Raw genomic sequence first — 20,568 nt, 5'->3', positions numbered from 1 at the left:
GAGTCGAGCAGAATGGTTTCGAGATTCATCCATATTGTAGCATGTCTGGGTACGTCATTCCTTTTTATGACCCAATAATACTCCATTGTATGGATGAATGTTTTGTTTGTCCATTCGTCAGTTGGTAGGGATTTTGGTTGTTTTGAATAATGCAGATGGAAACATCCATGTATTATTTTTGTATGGATGTATTTAATATAATTGCTTTACAATGGTGTGTCAGTTTCTGCTGTACAACAAAGTGAATCAGCCATATGTATACATATATCCCCTCCCTCTTGAGCTTCCTCCCAAACCCCATCCCACCCCTCTAGGTTATCATGGAGCACCAAGCTGAGCTCCCTCTGCTATACAGCAGCTTCCCACTAGCTATGTTTTACATATGGTAGTGTATACATCAGAGAAGGCAATGGCACCCTATTCCAGTCCTCTTGCTTGGAAAATCCCACGGATGGAGGAGCCTGGCAGGCTGCAGTCCATGGGGTCGCTAAGAGTAGGACACGACTGAGCGACTTCACTTTGACTTTTTCACTTTCATGCATTGTAGAAGGAAATGGCAACCACTTCAGTGCTCTTGCCTGGAAAATCCCAGGGAAGGGGGAGCCTGGTGGGCTGCCATCTATGGGGTTACACAGAGTCGGACACGACTGAAGTGACTTAGCAGCAGCAGCAGTGTATACATGTCAATGTCCTACACTCAGTCCCCCCAACCCCGCCATGTCCACAGGTTTGTTCTCTATGTCTGCATCTCTATTCCTGCCTTGACATGTGTTTTCATTTCTCTTGGATATACAGCTGGGACTTAATTTGCTGGGTCATATGATAACTCAATATTTAGTCATTTGAGACCCTGCCAAACTGTTTTCCAAGATGATTGTACCATATTACAAGCCTACCATTAGTGTATGAGGGTTCCACATGCTCACCGACACTTGTCATTATCTGTCTCTTTTATCCTTCTTAGTGAGTATGAGACAGTATCTCATTGTGGTTTTGAGTTTTAGTTTCCTGATAATCAATGATGTCAAGCATCTTTTCATGTGCTTATTGGGCATTCATATATATATATGTATATATATATACACACACACACACACACTGGAGAAATGTCTTTTCAAATCCTTTACCTATTTTTAATGGGGTTATTTGTCTTTTATTATTGAGCTGGGTTTTATAGATTCTGGATATAAGTCCCTTATCTGACATATGATTTGCAAATATTTCCCCACATTCTGTAGATTGCCTACTCACTGTCTTGGTGGTGTCCTTTGAAACACTAAAGTTTTTGATTTTCAGAAGTCCAATTTAACTATGTTTTCTTTTGTTGCTTGTGCTGTTGGTTTCATATCCAAGAATCCTTTGTCAAATCCAAGATCATGATTTGTCTCTAACTTTTCTTCTAAAAATTTTATAGTTTTCATTCATATCGAATGTTTTGATTTATTTTGAGTTAGTTTTTGTATATAATGCGAACTAAGGGTCTGACTTTATTTTTTGCATCTAATTGTCCCAGGAAAATTTGTTAAAAACTGTTCTTTCCCCCAAATCATCTTTGGATGATTTTGGCTTTATTACCATGCACTGTCCATCTTTATCTCCTGTTCTAACATCTATTTTGATAATACTGTAAACTTTCTTTTAAATCATGCTTTTTAGATTTTTACTTATTTACTTATTTTTATTTTGCTGTGCTGGGTCTTTGTTGCTGCACACTGGCTTTCTCTAGTTGTGGTGAGCAGGAAGGGGCTACTCTCTAGTTGTGGTGTGTTGTGGTTTGTTGTTCAGTCGCTCAGTCATGTCCAACTCTTTGTGACCCCATGGACTGCAGCATGCCAGGCTTCCCTGTCCTTCACTATCTCCCAGAACTTGCTCAAACTCATGTCCATTGTGTTAGTGATGCCATCCAACCATCTCATCCTCTGTCACCCCCTTCTCCTCCTGCCCTCAATCTTTCCCAGCATCAGGGTCTTTTCCAATGAGTTGACTCTTCGCATCAGGTGGCCAAAGTATTGGAGCTTCAACATCAGCATCAGTCCTTCTAATGAATATTCAGGGTTGATTTCCTTTACGATTGACTAGTTCGATCTCCCTGCAGTTCAAGGGCTTCTCGAGTCTTCTCCAGCACAATTCAAAAGCATCGGTTCTTCGGTGTCCAGCCTTCTTTACCGTCCAACTCTCATATCCATACATGACTACTGGAAAAACCATAGCTTTGACTATCTGGACCTATGTCAGCAAAATGAAGTCTCTGCTTTTTAATACGCTGTTAGGTGTGTCATAGCTTTTCTTCCAAGGAGCAAGTGATTGCAGACACCGTCTGGAGTGATTTTGGAGCAGAAGAAAATAAAGTCTGTCACTGTTTTCATTTTTTCCCCATCTACTTGCCATACAGTGATGGGGGCTTCTCATTGAGGTGGCTTCTCTTGTTGTGGAGCACAGGCTCTAGGACACTTGGGCTTCAGTAGTTGCAATGTGTGGGCTCAGTAGTTACAGCTTGTGGGCTCGGGAGCTCAGACTCAGTAGCTGTGGCGCACGGGCTTAGTTGCCCCACTGGCTTAGTTGCTCCACAGCATGTGGGATCTTCCCAGACCAGGGATAGAACAGGTGTCCCCTGCAAGACGGATTCTTAACCACTGGGTCACCAGGGAAGTTGTACTGTAAACTTTTAATTGCTGTTTACATGTATACATTTTCCATGATTTTACTTTTAATCTATCTATCTGTATCTTTATATTTAAAGTGGGTTGGGACTTTCCTGGTGGTCCAGAGGCTAAGACTTCAAGCTTCCAATTCAGGAGGCCCAGGTTCAATCCCTGATCAGGGACCTATGTCCTACAGGCCAAGCTAAGGGTTTCCATGCCGAAACTAGGACATGATGCAACCATGTAGGGAAATAAATAAATATTTTTAAAAGAATAGCATTTAACTGGGTCTTGATTTTTTTTACTTAAGCTGAAAATCTCTTTATTTGGAGTATTTATATCATTTGCATTTAATGCCATTATTGATATGGCTGTGTGTAAATATACCATCTTGCTTTCTCTTTGTCTCTTCTTTTTATTTCCTGCCTTCTTTTGGGCTGAGCACTTTTTATGAGTCCATGCTAACTCCACAACTGATTTACTAGCTATACCTCTTTTTGTTTTATAGCTATTGTTGTAGGATAGGAGTTTGCAAACTACTGTATGTGGGCCAAATCTGACTTGCCATCTGTCTTTGTAAATTGTTTTATTGGAATACGGCCATTTCCATTTGTTTATGTATAGTCTATGGCTGCCTTTATGTTGGTATGGGTTTTGAGCTAATTCTCACCACCAAGGCAAATAATCTTCTGAGGACACTACTGGTGTTCCGCGGAGCAGGAAGTAGCTCCACCCTGGCTCACAGGAACACGAGATAATCCGTCTTTTGCATATTCCAAGAATTTTTCAGCCTGCTCCTTTCCAGTGGCTCTTTCAGTGGCTCCAGGTGATTTCCTCCTATGTGTGCAAATCAGTTTAGACAAGGTTTGAATAAATACCTCTGCAGACCTGCAGAACCCTCTGATGTTTTCTGACATTTTCCTTTGATTTTCTCAATTCTCATCTCTCTCTCTTCAACTAGGCAAGATCACCAGGCTGTTTGGGTTCTCCTTCTCTGAGCTATGAACTTGAAAACCCTGTCCATCACTAAGCTGGGTCTATCACAAGGCTCACCTTGTTTCTCTTATGAATGAATGTCCTAGGCTTCTTTGCTACTCAATGTCTGGACACTATAGTTTCCTGTTTTCGTTTATCTATTTAAAGCCATCTAGTCAGTGTGATCACTCTTATTTCAATGTGGCCAAAAGCAGAAATCTGTAAGTTTGGATATATAGAATTTTCACCATTGCCAGTTCTAAATATTTTCTAATTTGCAATTTTTGATTCACAGTTTTAGACTGTATTCCTTAAATTCTAAACATGCAAGTTTTCAGTTATTTACCTAATTGCGTTGTATTGAGGGAGCATGCTGTGTATGGTTTCAGTCCTTCTGTAATGGCTGAGGTTTCTTTTACTGACCACTCTGGATTTTTTAAATGTTCTGGAGGCACTTGAAAAGAACATGTACCTGTGGCAGTCTGTAACAGGATTCTTTATATATCCATTATCAAGTTTGTTAATTGTGCTGTTTAAATAGCCTGTATCCTTGCTGATTGTTTTTTGTTTTTTTTTTTTGCCTGTTCTATCAATTACTAAGAGAAGATGTAATCCATCTACTGTGATTGTGAATCTACCTATCCTTACTTTTAAGACATTTTGTTCAAGTACATTAAATAACTGGAGGTGTTCTAAAAACCTATTCTTTCAATCTTTGTCTTTTATCTAAAACAATTTTCTTACTAACATGGAATATGGTTATTATCTATAAAATTATGTAGGTTTTAGGTTTCTTTTTGATTCTCATATTGTACATGTTTTGCTTTTTTCTCTGAACATAAATTTCAGGTGTTAAGTGTTAGTCGCTCAGTCATTGCTGACTCTTTGTGACCCTTGGACTGTAGCCAGCCAGGCTCCTCTGTCCACGGGATTTTCCAGGCAAGAATACTGGAGCGGGTTGCCATTGCCTCCTTCAGGGGATCGTCCCAACCCAGAGATTGAACCCATGTCTCCTGCACTGCAAGCAGATTCTTTACCTGCTGAGCCATCGGGGAAGCCAAAAAATAAATTTCAAAGGTTACTTTTATCAACTAGCTGCTACAGCCAACAACCAGCCCCCGATTTAAAATAAGCTTCACACAACATTTATTATTTCGTATGATTCTACAGGTTGACTCTGTGAGCTTCTGGCCTGGGACAGCATGGTTGATCTATGTAGTCTGCTAGGAGGGCTGGACAGTATAAGACCTCATTCCTGTATCTGGCAGTTGGCAGCCTGGTGGTCTTGGGGTGGGAGCAGGGCTCAGCTGGAATTACCTTTCTTTGCTCATCCTCCAATGGTCCAGGATTCTTCACATGGTAGTCTCAGTGAGAGATGGCAAGCTCCAATGCATAACAAGTCTTTAGTCCTTGGTTTTGTCCTATTTGCTATTTGTCTCAGTGGCCAAAACAAATCATAGGGCCAAACCAGATATAGCAGGTGAAGATAGACTCCACCTCTTGACGAGAGAAGTAGTGAGGTTAGAGTAGAAAGAGGGACAGCACAAGGGTGGGAGGGATTTTGGTGGTTATTTCCACAGCTGACCCATCAAGTCACCTTACCAAAAGCACTGCAGTTAAGAAACAAATGGCAACCTTGGAAAATATTCACAACTCCAAACTGTAAAACATTAATTTAGCTAACACACCAGAAGCACCCATAAACTGTTAAGAAACAGATGAAACAATCATACCTAAATGGCTAAAGGATATGGACAGTCTCCAAAAAAGGAAATACAAATGTCTTTTGCGTTGTATTTAGCCACATATTTGTGGAAAAGGAGAGGGAAATTTTTAAGGTCAATTAGGTAATCTTTAAAAAACTAATTGATTCTTGATCCCATGGTACAAAATTTTTAAAAGTACAAAAGGTGCAAAGTGAAAAATCTCTCTTCTTCTTTAGACTACATTTATCATGGTTTGATTTTATTTATAAGAGATATTCCCATACAGGAAGTTTTAATATTTCAAAATTTTCAAACATTTCAATCATTTTATTTATGGCTCCTGGATTTCAGTCATAAGTTTCTGACTCTGATTATTTAAAAATCAAAATATTAAAATTCCTCTATGATTTCTTTTACTATCTTTTAAAAAAATATTTAAATCTTTGATCCCTTGAAATTATCCTGATATAATGGGTAAAGTATAGATTTAGCACCATGTGTTAACTTATCCATCTCTCTATTACTGATTTAAAAGGTCATCTTTTTCATAAACCAAATTCCTGCATATATTAACATTTGGAATTAAGCAGGTAAATGGATCAGAAAAAAACAATAGCAAATTCCAGCGGAAGGGGGCGTGGGAGAAACATAACTGAAGCTGCAGAATCTTTCCCTTTCATTTAGCTGACCTCATGAGTGACTACACGATGACTGTCATGAGTTCACCTAAGAGAGCTACTGAAGGACATCAAGCCACCAACAACATCGAAAACCCATGTTTCTTTATATGAAAACTATGCATTTGCACATAAAAATTCAATACACAATCAGACACCACTATTTCATCAATAATGACATTATTTCATCTAAGAACACAGAAATTAAGTTATAAGGAATGTCACAAGGAAAAAATTCTTTAAAGTCCTATTGAATCTACTTTGTTAAGAAAGGTGAAATTTATTTGGCTCTGGTCACAGTTCCATCATGTTTACTTTCTTTGTAAGTTCAGCTTCAATAGTATCCTAAAGGAAGAAAGAAACACCATAAATATTATAACTAAGGACATAAAAAAAAACTGCTCTAACTTCTAAAGCTACTTAAAATAAGGGAAACAAAAAGGAAAACCAGTAAAGCAGAAATTTTTAAAAATATCATTTTAAATGAGATTTTCCTTGCTTTTATATCTTTCCCACTTCCCACACTCAAGTTTTCAGACTCCTAATAAACATCTAAGGAGGGAGGAAAAAAAAACCCTTTAGAGAGGTGAATGACACGCTACATGAATAGATTTTCCTGCCCTGTACGCCTTAACCAACGTACTTTCGCAATGTCTCTCACGTCGCTCTTTTCCAGTCTCACCATCACTGTTCTCATTACTTCTCATCTGGCCTGAACAGGCCAACTTGTTTCTGCAATTTTCTTTCTCTATCCTCCAATCCACCTTATACACTGATTCCAGAAAAATCTTCCTAAATGACTGCCCTGATCAAAAAGCATAACCTTGATCACTTTAGCTTAAACAGCAAGGCAACTCAGAGCAACTTTCAGTGGTCCCCTGCAGCAGCAGTCCTCAATCTTTCTGGCACTAGGGACCAGTGGAAGACATTCATGGAAGACGTTTTTTCCATGGACTGGAGGTAGGGGGATGGTTTTGGGATGATCCAAGTGCATGACACTTATTGTGTACTTTATTTTTATTTTGTGGCAATCTCAGCATATTCTGCCTGACTTTAGGGTTGGCATCCACACTCCTATGAGAATCGGATGCTGATGTGACGGGGGCAGAGCTCAAGAGGTAATGTGAGCGGCTGTAAATATACAGGAAGCTTCTCTTGCTCACTCACTTGGTGCTCACCTCCTGCTGTGAGGCCTGGCTCCTAACAGGCCATGGACCAGCCCTGGGGACCCCTGCCCTACAGGCTCTAAGTTCAACCTTTATATTTAAGGCCCTTCACCTCCTAAACCAATTGACCTACTTCAGTCCTATCTTCCACAGCATACCCCTAAGCAGGCAGATTGCCTTACTTGCAAAAGCTTGGAAAAGTCCTCCATTCTTCAGCTCTTATGTTTTTGTTATTTCCTGACTTCCCTGGTGGCTCAGATGGTAAAGCATCTGCCTACAATACGGGAGACCTGGGTTCAATCCTTGGGTCGGGAAGATCTCCTGGAGAAGGAAATGGCAACCTACTCCAGTACTCTTGCCTGGAAAACCCCATAGACGGAGGAGCCTGGTAGGCTGCAGTCCATGGGGTTGCAAAGAGTCGGACACAACTGAGCGACTTCACTTTCACTTTGTCTAGAATATTCTATGCCTCTCAACTCTTTTTCCATCCAGGAAAATCTATACAAAAATTTAAAAGACCACTATGTATTTTTTATTTTAAAAAATTACATCTATGCCCCCCCCAAAAGTATTAAAAGATGCATGGTAATGATATACCTCAAGTTTGGGACTGTGCTTTACCTTCACCTCTGAGTAGAAAGGAAGGAAAGAGGAGGAAGGGAGTTTTGGCTTTATCAGCATTTATTTTTTAAAGTCTGAAGGAAAAAAATGGAACTACTTACTAATTCTCGCTTTGCTTCTTCAATTTTTACCTGAGCAAGAGATGGATTCTTTTAAAGAAAAATAGAATAAGGAAAGGTTATATTGTCTCGGCTAGGAAACAAGGGGAAAAAAAATAAAACAATCCTTTTCAAAAGGTAAAAAAACTTATAGAAAGTATATCCCAAGTACATACAATACTGAAATTCAATAGAGACTTTCAACACAGACCCTTATACAACCTAAAACCCCAGAATTGCATTCTATAAGAATTTGGAGCTTATATTTTACTGAAAGAGAAGAAAGAGGAGGACCTAGGTCCTTAGACATGGACCCAGTATTTTCATGATCATTTAGTGCCCTAAGAGAAAGCTGGAGAAGATAAACATTTTTTTTTAAAATTCATAAAAATAATTACCGGCATTAAATCTAAATAGGACTCCAATTTTTTCTTCAAAGGTACAGTCTGTCGTTTTAGTTCTGCCAATTTCTGAGGGTGAAAAAAAGCATACAGAATAATAAAGATATTCACAATGCAATTAAACACTGCCTATTTCTGAAATAAAACGTGACAAAGCATTAACACTAGGACATTTTAAATAATGTAACAAATAAAAGAGCTTCAAAGGTAAATGGATAACAAATGGACACAATCCTTACAAGATGTTAAAACAGGAAAGTAATATTCCCATTTATTAAGACTAATATGCTGTCTGGGAATACAAAATAATGTGATTAAGAGGCATCAGAACATCAGGAGATAAGAGTCTCAAACACATATTTATGAACTGTCAATTTTAGATTCCAAAAGTCAAAGTACCAAAAAAATCTTAAGAATAAAACCATAAAACAAATCTCCCCATTTCTCCCTCTTCCCACGAAAATAGATAAAACTCTTATAGAACCTAAACCCCAGAATTGCATTGTATAGGAGTTGGGAGCCGGTATTTTACTGAAAGGGAAGAAAGATGAATATTTAGGTGGTTTAGCACATAATACCTCAATACACTTATTCAATAGATAAATCAATAATCATTGACTCCATCAAATAAAGAAAAAAACAAACAAATGTAAAAATATATATAGATAAACAAGTAATAAAGATATAAATACTAGTAAACATAAAATACAGAGGTAAAGGAAAAGAAATCAGGTTAATAGTGAAAAAAGCTCTATAAAAAGAAACAAGTACATTGTGCACTGACATTTCAAAGGAAGCTAAGCTGGGTAAAGTAAGCGAACCTCTGAAAGTGCCACCAGTGACTGATGAGACAGAGAAGCATCCATTCCTCGGGCTGCAAGCTGCTCCTACAATGACAAAAAAGGGAGTCCAGTTTAAAAAATTATTTTGCAAGTGACCATCATTAAATATTTTCAATATACAACATAGTAAAGACCTATGTAAAGAGCTATAACATAAAATAGAGCTTTTGTAAAAGCTACCAAACAAATCATAGATGAGGAACAATACTTGCTTCTAAGCACTTTTATGTTGCATGTGAGTCATTTCAGACAGTCCGAGATTTGTGACAAGATGGCGACAATATGGGTGCAGGGCTTAAGAGCTTGAGCTTTGGGGCCTGCATGTGAACTGGGATCTGCTACTAGACGGCTGTGCAATGGTGATGGACAGGGAGGGCTAGTGTGCTGTGGTTCATGGAGTCGCAAAGACATGACTAAGCAACTGAACTGAACTGAACTGAACTATCTTCACAGTATCCTTGTCGTGAAAAGACAATAACAATACTGCCTAGTTGTGAGGATGAAAGTTGAAAAGAAGTCTGCAGAGAGCTAAATATATTGAGTCTTTCACGCAAACCTCCGCAGTTCTAATTCCAGATCTGAACTCCTCCGACTTGGCTTTTAGGAAGTCCATGTTCTGAAGACGACTGTCAACTCTGGCCCTTTCCGTACACAGATGTAACTCTGCCTTCTTGAGATCCCTTAAAAAGGAAAGTTGAGAACATTTTCTTCTTGGTGAAATTATTATGAAAAGCAAACTACTACTTCTTTGATTCAAAGAGTAGATAACATACTTGCTGGATTTTCTAGCTTAAATGTTATATTCCAGACTGGCTACTACCACGCATTCTTCTAGGTCATCTTTCTCTCCATGTTGCCACCTGGGATTTTTCTCAAGGAATACTGAATAACTTTAAGATTAATCTATGCTGATTATTCTTGGAGAGAGTAGAGCAGCTGCTCAAAAAAGTGACTTAATGGATCTAAAGACAATTTGAATTATGGAGGTCACAAAGGCCTCTCTTCTAAATGTAACATGACAAGGTGCTTTGCATACACAGAGTCAGTATTTATTGGATAAATTTACACAACATCATATTACTTGTGCATATACATACTCCTGCTTCACAGCATCTAACCTCTGGGGCCATAGGGACCTAAAGAAGAGCCAGAACATCAAGAGGGATACCAGAGTTCTAGTAAGAAAGGGCAATAAAATGGAACATGACTTTAAGTTGTACCATAGTATGTGACACAGCGGTGGAAGGAGAGAGTGGGACAAATTGAGAGAACAGTATGGAAACATACACATTACCATGTGAAAAACAGACAGCAAGTGAGAATTGGCTGTGTGACACAGCGAGCTCAACCCAGTGTTCTGTGACAACCCGAGGGATGGGATGGGATGGGAGGTGGGACCGGGGGTTCAGGACGGAGGGGACATATGTGCAGCTGCGGCTGGTTCGTGGTGATGTGTGGCAGAGGCCAACACAATATTGTAGAGCAACTGTGCTCCCATAATTGTGTTTGGTTCTGTATTTCTCCCTATTGTATAATTATAATCTTTGATAATTATTAGTTACTCAAGAACAGTTATGAGTATTGTTCAATTGTCATCACCAATAGAATGATACTCAGATGTATTCTTTCTGTAAAACTTTGTAAGTAATAAAAAAAATAGGGAAAAAAGAAACTACTACATAAAAGATAAAAGTATGTACCCAACCACTCCTATCTTCATCCAAGTCATTTTCTACTTAAAAGCGCATTTTATCTTACCATTTCCTAATGCGTTGTTTTAAATTATATCTATTGGCCAAAACTAAATCTTACGATGTCCTGTTATTGCCTTTATAGTAAAAATCGTCACAACTTCAAACTAATTACTTACTCTCGCAGACATTTTTCTAATACTAAAGTTGCTGTTAGATTTTTCTCAAGTTTTGCCAATTCAAGCTTGATTTCTTCATTTTTGGATTTGGTGCGAAAAAGATCAGAGGTCAAATCATTCACTGCAGGGATAAAACTAAAAGAAGAATCTGGTCATGTAAACAGACATTAAGGACAATAATTACAATTATTACAATTATTCCTCACCTCTAAAAATGATTTTACTTCTATGTGAATTCTTCCTTAATCACGCTCTTTCATACCTCTGTACTATTTTACGCACTGTTCTCATGGGAATACCCTTCCTCAGCTGGCAGATTTCCTTAAAAACTATATTTATTCCCATTCTGGAATTCACTACCCCTTTCTCTGTGCTTTCTACGTACAACTTGTACATTCCTATAATGTTGCAGCTGTCACACTATGTTATAATTTTACAAGTCCATCTCCTTCAATTTACCATGAGTGGAGACTGTCCTTGCCGGCATTCATTATTCTAGCCACTTCATTTCTGCTTCCCCAGTGCCTACATAGATAGCTATACACACACACACACACATATATATATATATATATATATATATATATAGGGAGGGAGGGAAGAAGAGAGGGGAACAGAGATATAGAGAGAACTATACATATATTTAGTATTTGGCGTCTGCTGAATTGGCTTAATTCAAGACAATTGATTGAATTAAGATTTCTACTGCTATACAGCTTATATGATCTCCTAGCTAAAACTCTTCTGCTTAAATATATATATATATATACATATATATATATGTATGTATATATATTCCAAGCTTTTGCATTAGCAGTTAAACAGAACAGCTATACAGTTCTCTGATTATAATCTATAATGGTAGTCCCTAGCTAAGATTCATCCAACAGGGATAGTCCTAGGACTCTGAAGTGGGGTTTGAAACCCACCTCTGTCATTTACTAGCTCAGAGAAATTATCTAACCCACCCCTCTGAGCCTCAGTTTCTTCTTAAGGTTGTTAGAAGAATAATGTCTTTATACAGGTAAAATGCATGTCAGAAGGAAACCTACTCTATCCAATAGGGTAGGAATATGACTAAAAATCATTACATTCAACAGTAGGCGATTTAGCCTACTGCTTTTCTTACTGTTTAAGGGAATAATCAGTGCTGAACATTCATTGGAAGGACTGATGCTGAAGATGAAGCTACAATCCTTTGGCCACCTGATGTGAAGAACTGACCCACTGGAAAAGACCCTCAAGTTGGGAAAGATTGAAGGTGGGAAGAGAAGGGGACGACAGAGGATGAGGTGGTTGGATGGCATCACCCATTCAATGGCCATGAGTTTGAGCAAGCTCTGGGAGTTAGTAATGGAAAGGGAAGCCTGGCGTGCTGCAGTTCATGGGGTTACAGAGTCAGACATGACTGAGTGACTGAACTGACTGACTGAGGGGAATAATGTGATACCTAATCCCTTTTCAAATATACATGAGAACCAACCTTCACAAACCTAATCCTGAAAGAAGAATACATTATAAATTTAACCAAGTTTATCTGAAATAATCAAACATACTCACTAGCAATGATAAGGAGTTGACTAAATTTAGTGTTTCTGCATATATTTCCTATATAATTATAAACATAAAATTATTTCCTATAATTTCTTATATTACCCTGACATACAAAAGCTCCTTAGGTTAACACCTCATAGCATACATGACTGCAGAAATTAAAACAATCACAAGAATTACCTAGCTAGAGAGGTGTCCTTTGTTTCAAGGGCCACTGCACTGTCAACCAAAGCATTCAGATACCTGGAACCAGTGCTGGAGAGACTGGCAGGGGAAAAATTCACACTCTCCATGAGAAGGTCTTGAAGATGCTTGGCTGAAAAGAAATAAGAGTTCTATGGTGACTAAGATCTTTGTTTGGCTTTATTTAAATTTTTCAACAGCTTTACTGCAATCACCCACCTAAAACATATAATTCAATGGCTTTTACTATATTCAGAGTTGTGTACCCATCCTTGTAGGTGTGAACTGGAATGTGGTTTTGATTTGCATTTTCCTGATGGTGACTGATGTTGTGTTTACTGGCAGTCCCTCTGATTTGCTAATATTTTCTCCCATTCTGTGTGTTGTCTTCTCATTTACTTGATGATGAGAAGAAAAACATTTTGAGATCAAAAGTTTTTAATTTTGATGATTTCCAGTTTGCCTACTTTTTCTTTTGCTGCTGCTGTTTTTGCTATCATAGCTAAGAAACCATAGCCAAATCCAAAGCATGAAGATGTACATTTATGCTGTCTTTTGAGTTTTAGATTAGCTCTTACTTTTAGGTTTTTTATTCATTTTGAGTTAGTTCTTGTTTTTTTTTTAACTCTTTTTTAAAAAACTCATATATATATATATATATGTATGTATGTATTTATTCATTTATTTGGCTGCATCTGGTCTCAGCGGCAGCACTCGGGATCTTCACTGCTCCAGAGCATGTGGACTTCAACATTTGTAGCGCACAGGCTCTCTAGTTGTGGCGCTCGGGCTTAGCTGGCTGGTGGCATGTGGGATCTTAGTTCCCTGACCAGGGATTAAAACTGTGTCCTCTGCATTGCAAGGCAGATTCTTAACCACTGGACCACACAGAAGTTCCTTAAGTCCCTTAAGTCCCCTAAGTCCCTTAAGTCATATATATTATGAGGCAGGCTCCAACTTCATTCTTCTACATGCGGATATTCAGCCATCTACTCAGCAGACACCAACTTATAGTTGTTGCTTAGTCGCTCAGTCATGTCTGACTCTTTCCAACTCCATGGACTGCTGCTTACCAGGCTTCCCTGTCCATCACCAACTCCCGGAGCTTGCTCAAACTCATGTCCATGAATTGATGATGCCATACAACCATCTCTGCCGCTGTCACCCCCTTCTCCAGCCCTCAGTCTTTCCCAGCATCAGGGTCTTTTCCAATAAGTCAGCTCTTCACATCAGGGGACCAAAGTATTGGAACTTCAGCTTCAGCATCAGTCCTTCCTATGAATATTCAGGGTTAATTTCCTTTAGGATTGACTGGTATGATCTCTTTGCTGTCTAAGGGACTCTCAGGAGTCTCCTCTAGCACCACAGTTTGAAGCATCAATTCTTTGGCCCTCAGCTTGTCTTATGGTTCAACTCTCACATCCACATGATTACAAGAAAAACCATAACTTTGACTATACAGACCTTTCCCTTTGTCAGAAAAGTGATGTCTCTGCTTTTTAATATGGTGTCTAGGTGTGTCATAGCTTTTTTTCCAAGGAGCAAGTGTCTTTTAATTTCACGACTGCAGTCACAGTCTGCAGTGATTTTGGAGCCCAAGAAAATAAAGTCTGTCACTGTTTCCACTTTCTCCCCATCCATTTGCCATGAAGTGATGGATGCTATGATCTCAGCTTTTTGAATCTTGAGTGTTAAGCCAGTTTTTTCACTTTTTCACCTTCATCAAGAGGCTCTTAGCTCCTCTTCATTTTCTGCCATGAAAGTGGTGTTTTCTGCATATCTGAGGTTAGTGATATTTCTCCTGGCAATCTTGATTGCAGCTTGTGCTTCATCCAGCCCAGTATTTCACATGATGTACTCTGCATACAAGTTAAATAAGCAGGGTGACAACATACAGCCTTGACGTACTCCTTTCCCAATTTTGAACCAGTCTGTTGTTCCATGTCTGGTTCTAACTGTTGCTTCTTGACCTGCATACTGGTTTCTCAAGAGGCAGGTAAGGTGGTCTGGTATTCCCATCTCTTTAAGGGTTTTTCATAGTTTGTTGTGATCCACACAGTCAAAAGCTTTAGCATAATCAGTGAAGCAGAAGTAGATGTTTATTGGATAATTTAGTATGGAAAATTGTGTCAAAATTTTGTATATATTAGTAGAAATATTTGCAACTTAATATGTCACCCTAAAAGGTGCTTTAGGACAGACATAAATAATCTTAACTTTTAAAATCCTTAGAATTTTTGTTACATATTAGTATAGACAAAAAAAATAGCTTTTGCAAAATAAGATTTTTCTGGACTCAAAGCCCCTTTCTTCATACTGTATTTTATTTATTTTTTAAAATTAATTAATTTATTTTAATTGGAGGCTAATTAATTTACAATATTGTAGTGGGTTATTGCCATACATTGACATGAATCAGCCATGGGTGTACATACTGTATTTTAATAACTACTAAAATAAGACTTCTCTGGTCCACCTGCCAATGCAGCGGACACGGATTCCATCCCTGGTCTGAGAAGATTCCACATGCCGTGGGGCAACTAAGCTCCTGCATCACAACTACAGAGCCTGCACGCCCTAGAGCCCACGCTCCACAACAAGAGAAGCCACCACAGTGAAAAGCCCAGGCGCCACACCTAGAGAGTAGTCCCTGCTCACGGAAATGAGAGAAAGCCCAAGTGCCTCAAGCAAGACCCAGGGCAGCCATAAACAAACAGATTAGTTAAAAACCACAGGTATCTTAGATGCTTCTTGGAAGAAAAGCTATGACCAACCTAGACAGCATATTAAAAAGCAGAGACATTACGTTGTTGACAAAGGTCCATCTAGTCAAAGCTATGGTTTTTCCAGTAGTCATGTATGGATATGAAAGTTGGACTATGACAAAAGCTGAGCGCCAAAGAATTGATGCTGCTGAACTGTGGTGTTGGAGAAGACTCTTGAGAGTCCCTTGGACTGCAAGGAGATCAAACCAGTCAAGCCTAAAGGAAATCACTCCTGAATGTCCATTGGAAGGATGTATGCTAAAGCTGAAACTCCAATCCTTTGGCCACCTGATGCAAAGAACTGACTCATTTGAAAAGACCCTGAGGCTGGGAAAGATTGAAGGCAGGAGGAGAAGGGAATGTCAGAGGATGAGATGGTTGGATGGCATCACCGACTTGATGGACATGAGTTTGAGCAAGCTCTGGGAGTTGGTGATGGACAGGGAAGACTGGTGTGCTGCAGTCCATGGGGTCGCAAAGGCTGGCAGTCCATGGGGTCGCAAAGGCTGGACACGACTGAGTGACTGAACTGAACTGAACTGATCTTTTTTTTTTTTTAACTGATCTTATATGTCAGGCTAATAAGTTTAGACTTGTATTTTAGGGGTCAGTGTTTTACCATCAGAGTACCAATAAAATATACTAAATGATACAACGTATTGTTATTGTTCTTTAGTCACTTAGTTGTGTCCGACTCTTTGCAATCCCATGGACTGTAGCCCACCAGGCTCCTCTGTCCATGGATTTCCTATGCAAGAATACTGGAGTGGGTTGCCATTTCCTCCTCCAGGGGATCTTTCCGACCCAGGGATCTAACCTGTGTCTCCAGCATTGGCAGGCAGATTCATTACTGCTGAGCTACCAGGCAAGCCCTGTAATATATTAGGTTGCTATAACAACACGGTTTCAGACAAGTCTGGGTAAAATAAAGAAGCAATGCTAAAAAGCTGTCTACACTAAATCAATCTTGTATACTCGACTGTTAGGGCTTTCCAGGTGGCACTAGTAATAAAGAACTCCTGCTAATGCAGGAGACATAATGAGATGTGGGTTTGATCCCCGGGTTAGGAAGATCTCCTGGAGGAGGGCATGCAACTCCCTCCAGTATTCTTACCTGGAGAATCCCATGGACAGAGGAGCCTGGCGGGCTACAGTCCATAGGGTCACAAAGAGCTGGACATGACTGAAGGGACTTAGCAGGCATGCATACTTTACTCTTTTAAAATCTGGTTACCTCTAGGTAGTATCTCATTCAAAATTCTGTAATTGATCTCACCTTCTGATTCATATTCCTTTGCTTTCTGTTTCAAGTCCTCTGTTACCAGGTAGACATCCCTGTCTCGGACCCTGTTGCGTTCTGAAAGGTTATATAAAATCTCTGTTGTCCGAGCATTCACCTCATATTGTGGAATGGGATGATCTCCAAATATTTTTTTCAGCCATGCAGCGACCTAACCATTACAAGGGACATGAATTTAATAATCCTTGTTTATTTCAAGGCATGAAGCAAATAAGACCAAGTCAAGTAATGATCAATAGCAAACAAAATGCTTTCTATGAATATTCTGGCATCCTACTTACTTCACATCCTAATTTTCTTTAGGCAGAGAGATATCAGATGTCAGGAGATTAAAAAGTGAGCAGGCACAGCACAATCAACAAAATTACCAGAAAACAATCTGTTCTTCCCCAAAGCTACGAAAGCAGTACTAGGCAAGTATTTTCATAGGAAGCTCAATATGCAAGTGCTAACCATTATTATGGGCTCAAAGTCTGAAAAAAGAGTTGTCTCCAACATATCACAAGTCCCTCAGAGCCGGAAAGCTCCTAGAGTTGGGATTTGAGATGCAGAAAACAGGTTGTGTGTGCTAAGTCGCTTCAGTCCTGCCCGCCTCTTTGAGACCCCATGGACTGTAGCCCTCCAGGCGCCTCTGTCCATGGGATTCTCCAGGCAAGAAAACTGGAGTGGGTGCCATGCCCTCCTCCAGGCGATCCTCCCGACCCAGGGATCGAAGCCGTGTCTCTTACACCTCCTGCATTGGCAGGCAGGTTCTTTACCACTTGGTTAAGAGTGATAAACCCAGTAAAAAGCAGCGGTGAACTGCGAGGCCTGATTGGAAGCTGAGTTTGGGATCAGAAGTCCCCCTCCAGTGTCCAGGGAAAGGTTTCACACGAGAGGGCTCCTCAACCCCTCTCCAAGCCTGAGTCCCAACAGGGAAGGCCGGGAAAAGAAGGGAAACTCCCTTTTCAGCGTTGGGGTGGGGTTGGGAGGCAGACGGGGGGGAGCTCACAGATTGTGAAAGCCGGACTAAAGATGGATCATTAGAGAAACACAGTAAAAGTGCCTCGCCCAGGAGATCCGCCGGCGGGGCGGGTGTGTCAAAAGACGCGGTTTCCCGGAGGCCGCAAAGCCCAGCTCCCGCCCCATCACCTGCGCCTCTTTCTCCTCTAGAGCTTCCATCGCCACCAGTCCCGCCACTTCTCCGGCAGCTCCTCGCGGAAGAAGCGCCCCGCTTGCTCTGACGGCCCCGCCCACACACCGTTAGGCCCACCCCCTTCTGGGTCCGGGATTTGTGGGAGTTGTAGTTTTTGCTAGGACTTCAGGGCGCGGAGCTCTTGAACGAAGCTGGTCCAAGTCTTCAGCCCTGCAAGCCCTTGTTCCCTTGTGGCTTTCTTCGCTCTCCATGGTTATCACCTCCAGAAGTAAGGCCGCACGGAACCAGGCTGTGTTTTCTTTCTTTTATATTTTTATATCTCACTTGAATCACTCATCTTAAAAAAAAAAAAAAACAACCTGGAACTTTTTATTTGATAGTGGATGTTTATTTCTTCCTCACTTAAAATTTTAATTTTATCTTGGCAATATGAGCTGGGGCAGTCTCACTCTTTTTATCCCTTAGTTTCCACTACTAAAGAGCTAAATGTGCTGTAAACTGTTTTTAAAAGGTTTACAGCATACAACTCCTGCGCAGTCACTGCCACTCAGCCATTCTTTCATTCATTTCTTTGCCTTTCCTAAAGTTCTCTCCTCCTTCCATCATCCTGTAGTTAACACCTTGAGAGGCTCTCTATATTTCTCTATATTTCTATAGTCTTCTGTGTTTTCCTATTTTTGTTTCATTCTTACAGGAACCCTGCAAAGTAGATGGGCACACATTATTTTACCTATTTTCACATTAAAACCACATGCATGGAGTATATGGCTTGACCAAGATTAGGTGGTGGACCTGGAATCTGACCATGGTGTTCTGACTCCAACTGGGTGTTTCAGCCTCCTCAGGTCACACCATACTGCTGTGCACAACCTCCTGTAGTATACTATCACATTAGGAAAAATAGGCCATGTACTCAACTTTCTGTGGTGGCGGTGGTGTTCAGTCGCTGAGCTGTGTCTTACTCTTTGCGACCCCATGGACTGCAGCACCCCAGGCTACCCTGTCCTTCACTATTTCCTGGAGTTTGCTCAAACTGTGTGCATTGAGTCAGTGATGCTATCTAACCATCTTACCCTCTGCTGCCCCCTTCTCCTTTTGCTTTCAGTCTTTCTGTGACAGGTTTCAATATCAAATTGTGAATCACCTAGCACCAAATATCTTCCTCTTAAGTAATATGCATATTTTAAATGATTAAACTTTTCGATGAAATTTTAGTAAGTAGCCTATATCATATTGTGTGGCTTTCTTATTTTTTTTCTTTTTTGTTTCAGTCATATATGTATCTGCTCATTTACTAAATTCCAGATAAGGGTAGGGAAGTTATCTTTATGCCCTTTTTCCATTTTCATCACTACAAATTTTACAAAATATCCTTGAACTTTATTTTTACAAACCCAAATTTTACCTATTCTTACCCCTAATTCCCAGGAGGACTGTCATATTTACTCAAGGCTCACCTTGAAAACGAAGTAGGATATTAGATAAAGGGATGGGTGTTTTGCGAACTGTTTTAGGACATGACTGTTTTTAACCCAGATATTCATATGCCCAACCCAAATTAAGATTTGGGGTATAAGCCAGAATTTGGTGAATGAAGCTATAAGATCCTTCTCAAAACAGTTACAAGTAAAGTTAATGTAAATACTCTCCACTATCATAAAATGCCATAAAATGGCACAGTGGTTAAAAAAAAAAAAAATCCACCTGCCAATGCAGGAGACGCAAAAGACACGGGGTTTGATCCCTGGGTTGGGAAGATCCCTGGGTCGGGAAGATTCCCAGGTTGGGAAGACACCCTGGAGGAGGAAATGACAACCCATTCCAGTATTCTTGCTTGGAAAAATTCCACGGACAGAGGAGCCTGGTGGGATACAGGCCATGGGGTTGCAGTCTGTTAGGACTGAACAAGCATCACAAAATACCTAACATTTTCCTTCCCAACCCAAATTCTGCACATTTCACAATTATCTCAGTATCTCTCTCTCTCTCTCTCTTCACACACACACACACACACACACACACACACACACACACACACAGTCTCCTTGGGGGGAGCAAAAGTCCTGCCCTGATTTCATCAAGTAGGTATAGAAAGTTATTTTCATCATAGCCATTTTACTTCAAATGAAAAAGTAGTGTCTATACTATCATGAAAATAGCTACTTTTAAAGGAAAAATTGAGCCCTAGCTCACTCTGGAGTGATTCTGGACCATTCTTCCCAGGACTAGCAACCACTCTATTCAAATTTTTCCTTGTTAAACATTTTAATGTTAAACATTGCCCTAATTGGCAGGCATAATTCTTTCAGATCGAATCTAAAAGAACTATGATTCTTCAATTTGAGTGCTTATCACAGTGAGGGTGCTTTTCAAACGTTCAGCTTGCCCCCAGTGTTTGACTCAGTCTCTGGGGGTGTGGCAAGAGATCTGAAGATTCAGTTCAGTTCAGTTCAGTCGCTCAGTCACGTACAACTCTTTGCGACCCCATGAATTGCAGCATGCCAGGCCTCCCTGTCCGTCACCAACTCCTGGAGTTCACTCAAACTCACGTCCATCGAGTTGGTGATGCCTTCCAGCCATCTCATCCTCTGTCATCTCCTTCTCTTCTTGCCCCCAATCCCTCCCAGCATCAG

At 40.1% G+C, this 20,568-nt stretch overlaps 1 protein-coding gene across 2 annotated transcripts; it reads right to left on the bottom strand.

Annotated features, from left to right (window-relative positions):
- Positions 1–6,088: 6,088 nt before the first annotated feature.
- Positions 6,089–18,061, bottom strand: HAUS1 (HAUS augmin like complex subunit 1). 2 transcript variants are annotated; one of them, XM_069568826.1, is made up of 9 exons: positions 17,932–18,061; positions 16,777–16,951; positions 12,733–12,868; positions 10,999–11,133; positions 9,685–9,808; positions 9,108–9,173; positions 8,284–8,355; positions 7,889–7,936; positions 6,089–6,345 (listed from the first exon to the last, which is right to left on the bottom strand). In XM_069568826.1, the coding sequence occupies exons 1-9, from the start codon at positions 17,959–17,961 to the stop codon at positions 6,295–6,297; spliced, it is 837 nt and encodes a 278-aa protein (XP_069424927.1). In that variant the 5' UTR covers positions 17,962–18,061; the 3' UTR covers positions 6,089–6,294. The 2 variants fall into 2 exon arrangements, with proteins under 2 accessions (XP_069424927.1, XP_070145562.1); XM_070289461.1 differs by lacking the exon at positions 10,999–11,133 and having other exon boundaries at positions 17,932–18,030.
- Positions 18,062–20,568: the final 2,507 nt, after the last annotated feature.

The sequence above is a fragment of the Ovis canadensis genome, chromosome 23, assembly GCF_042477335.2.
Source record: "Ovis canadensis isolate MfBH-ARS-UI-01 breed Bighorn chromosome 23, ARS-UI_OviCan_v2, whole genome shotgun sequence".
Lineage (NCBI taxonomy): Eukaryota > Metazoa > Chordata > Mammalia > Artiodactyla > Bovidae > Ovis > Ovis canadensis.
Note: the sequence above shows the minus strand (reverse complement) of the source record. Positions and strands in the feature narration are given on the sequence as shown.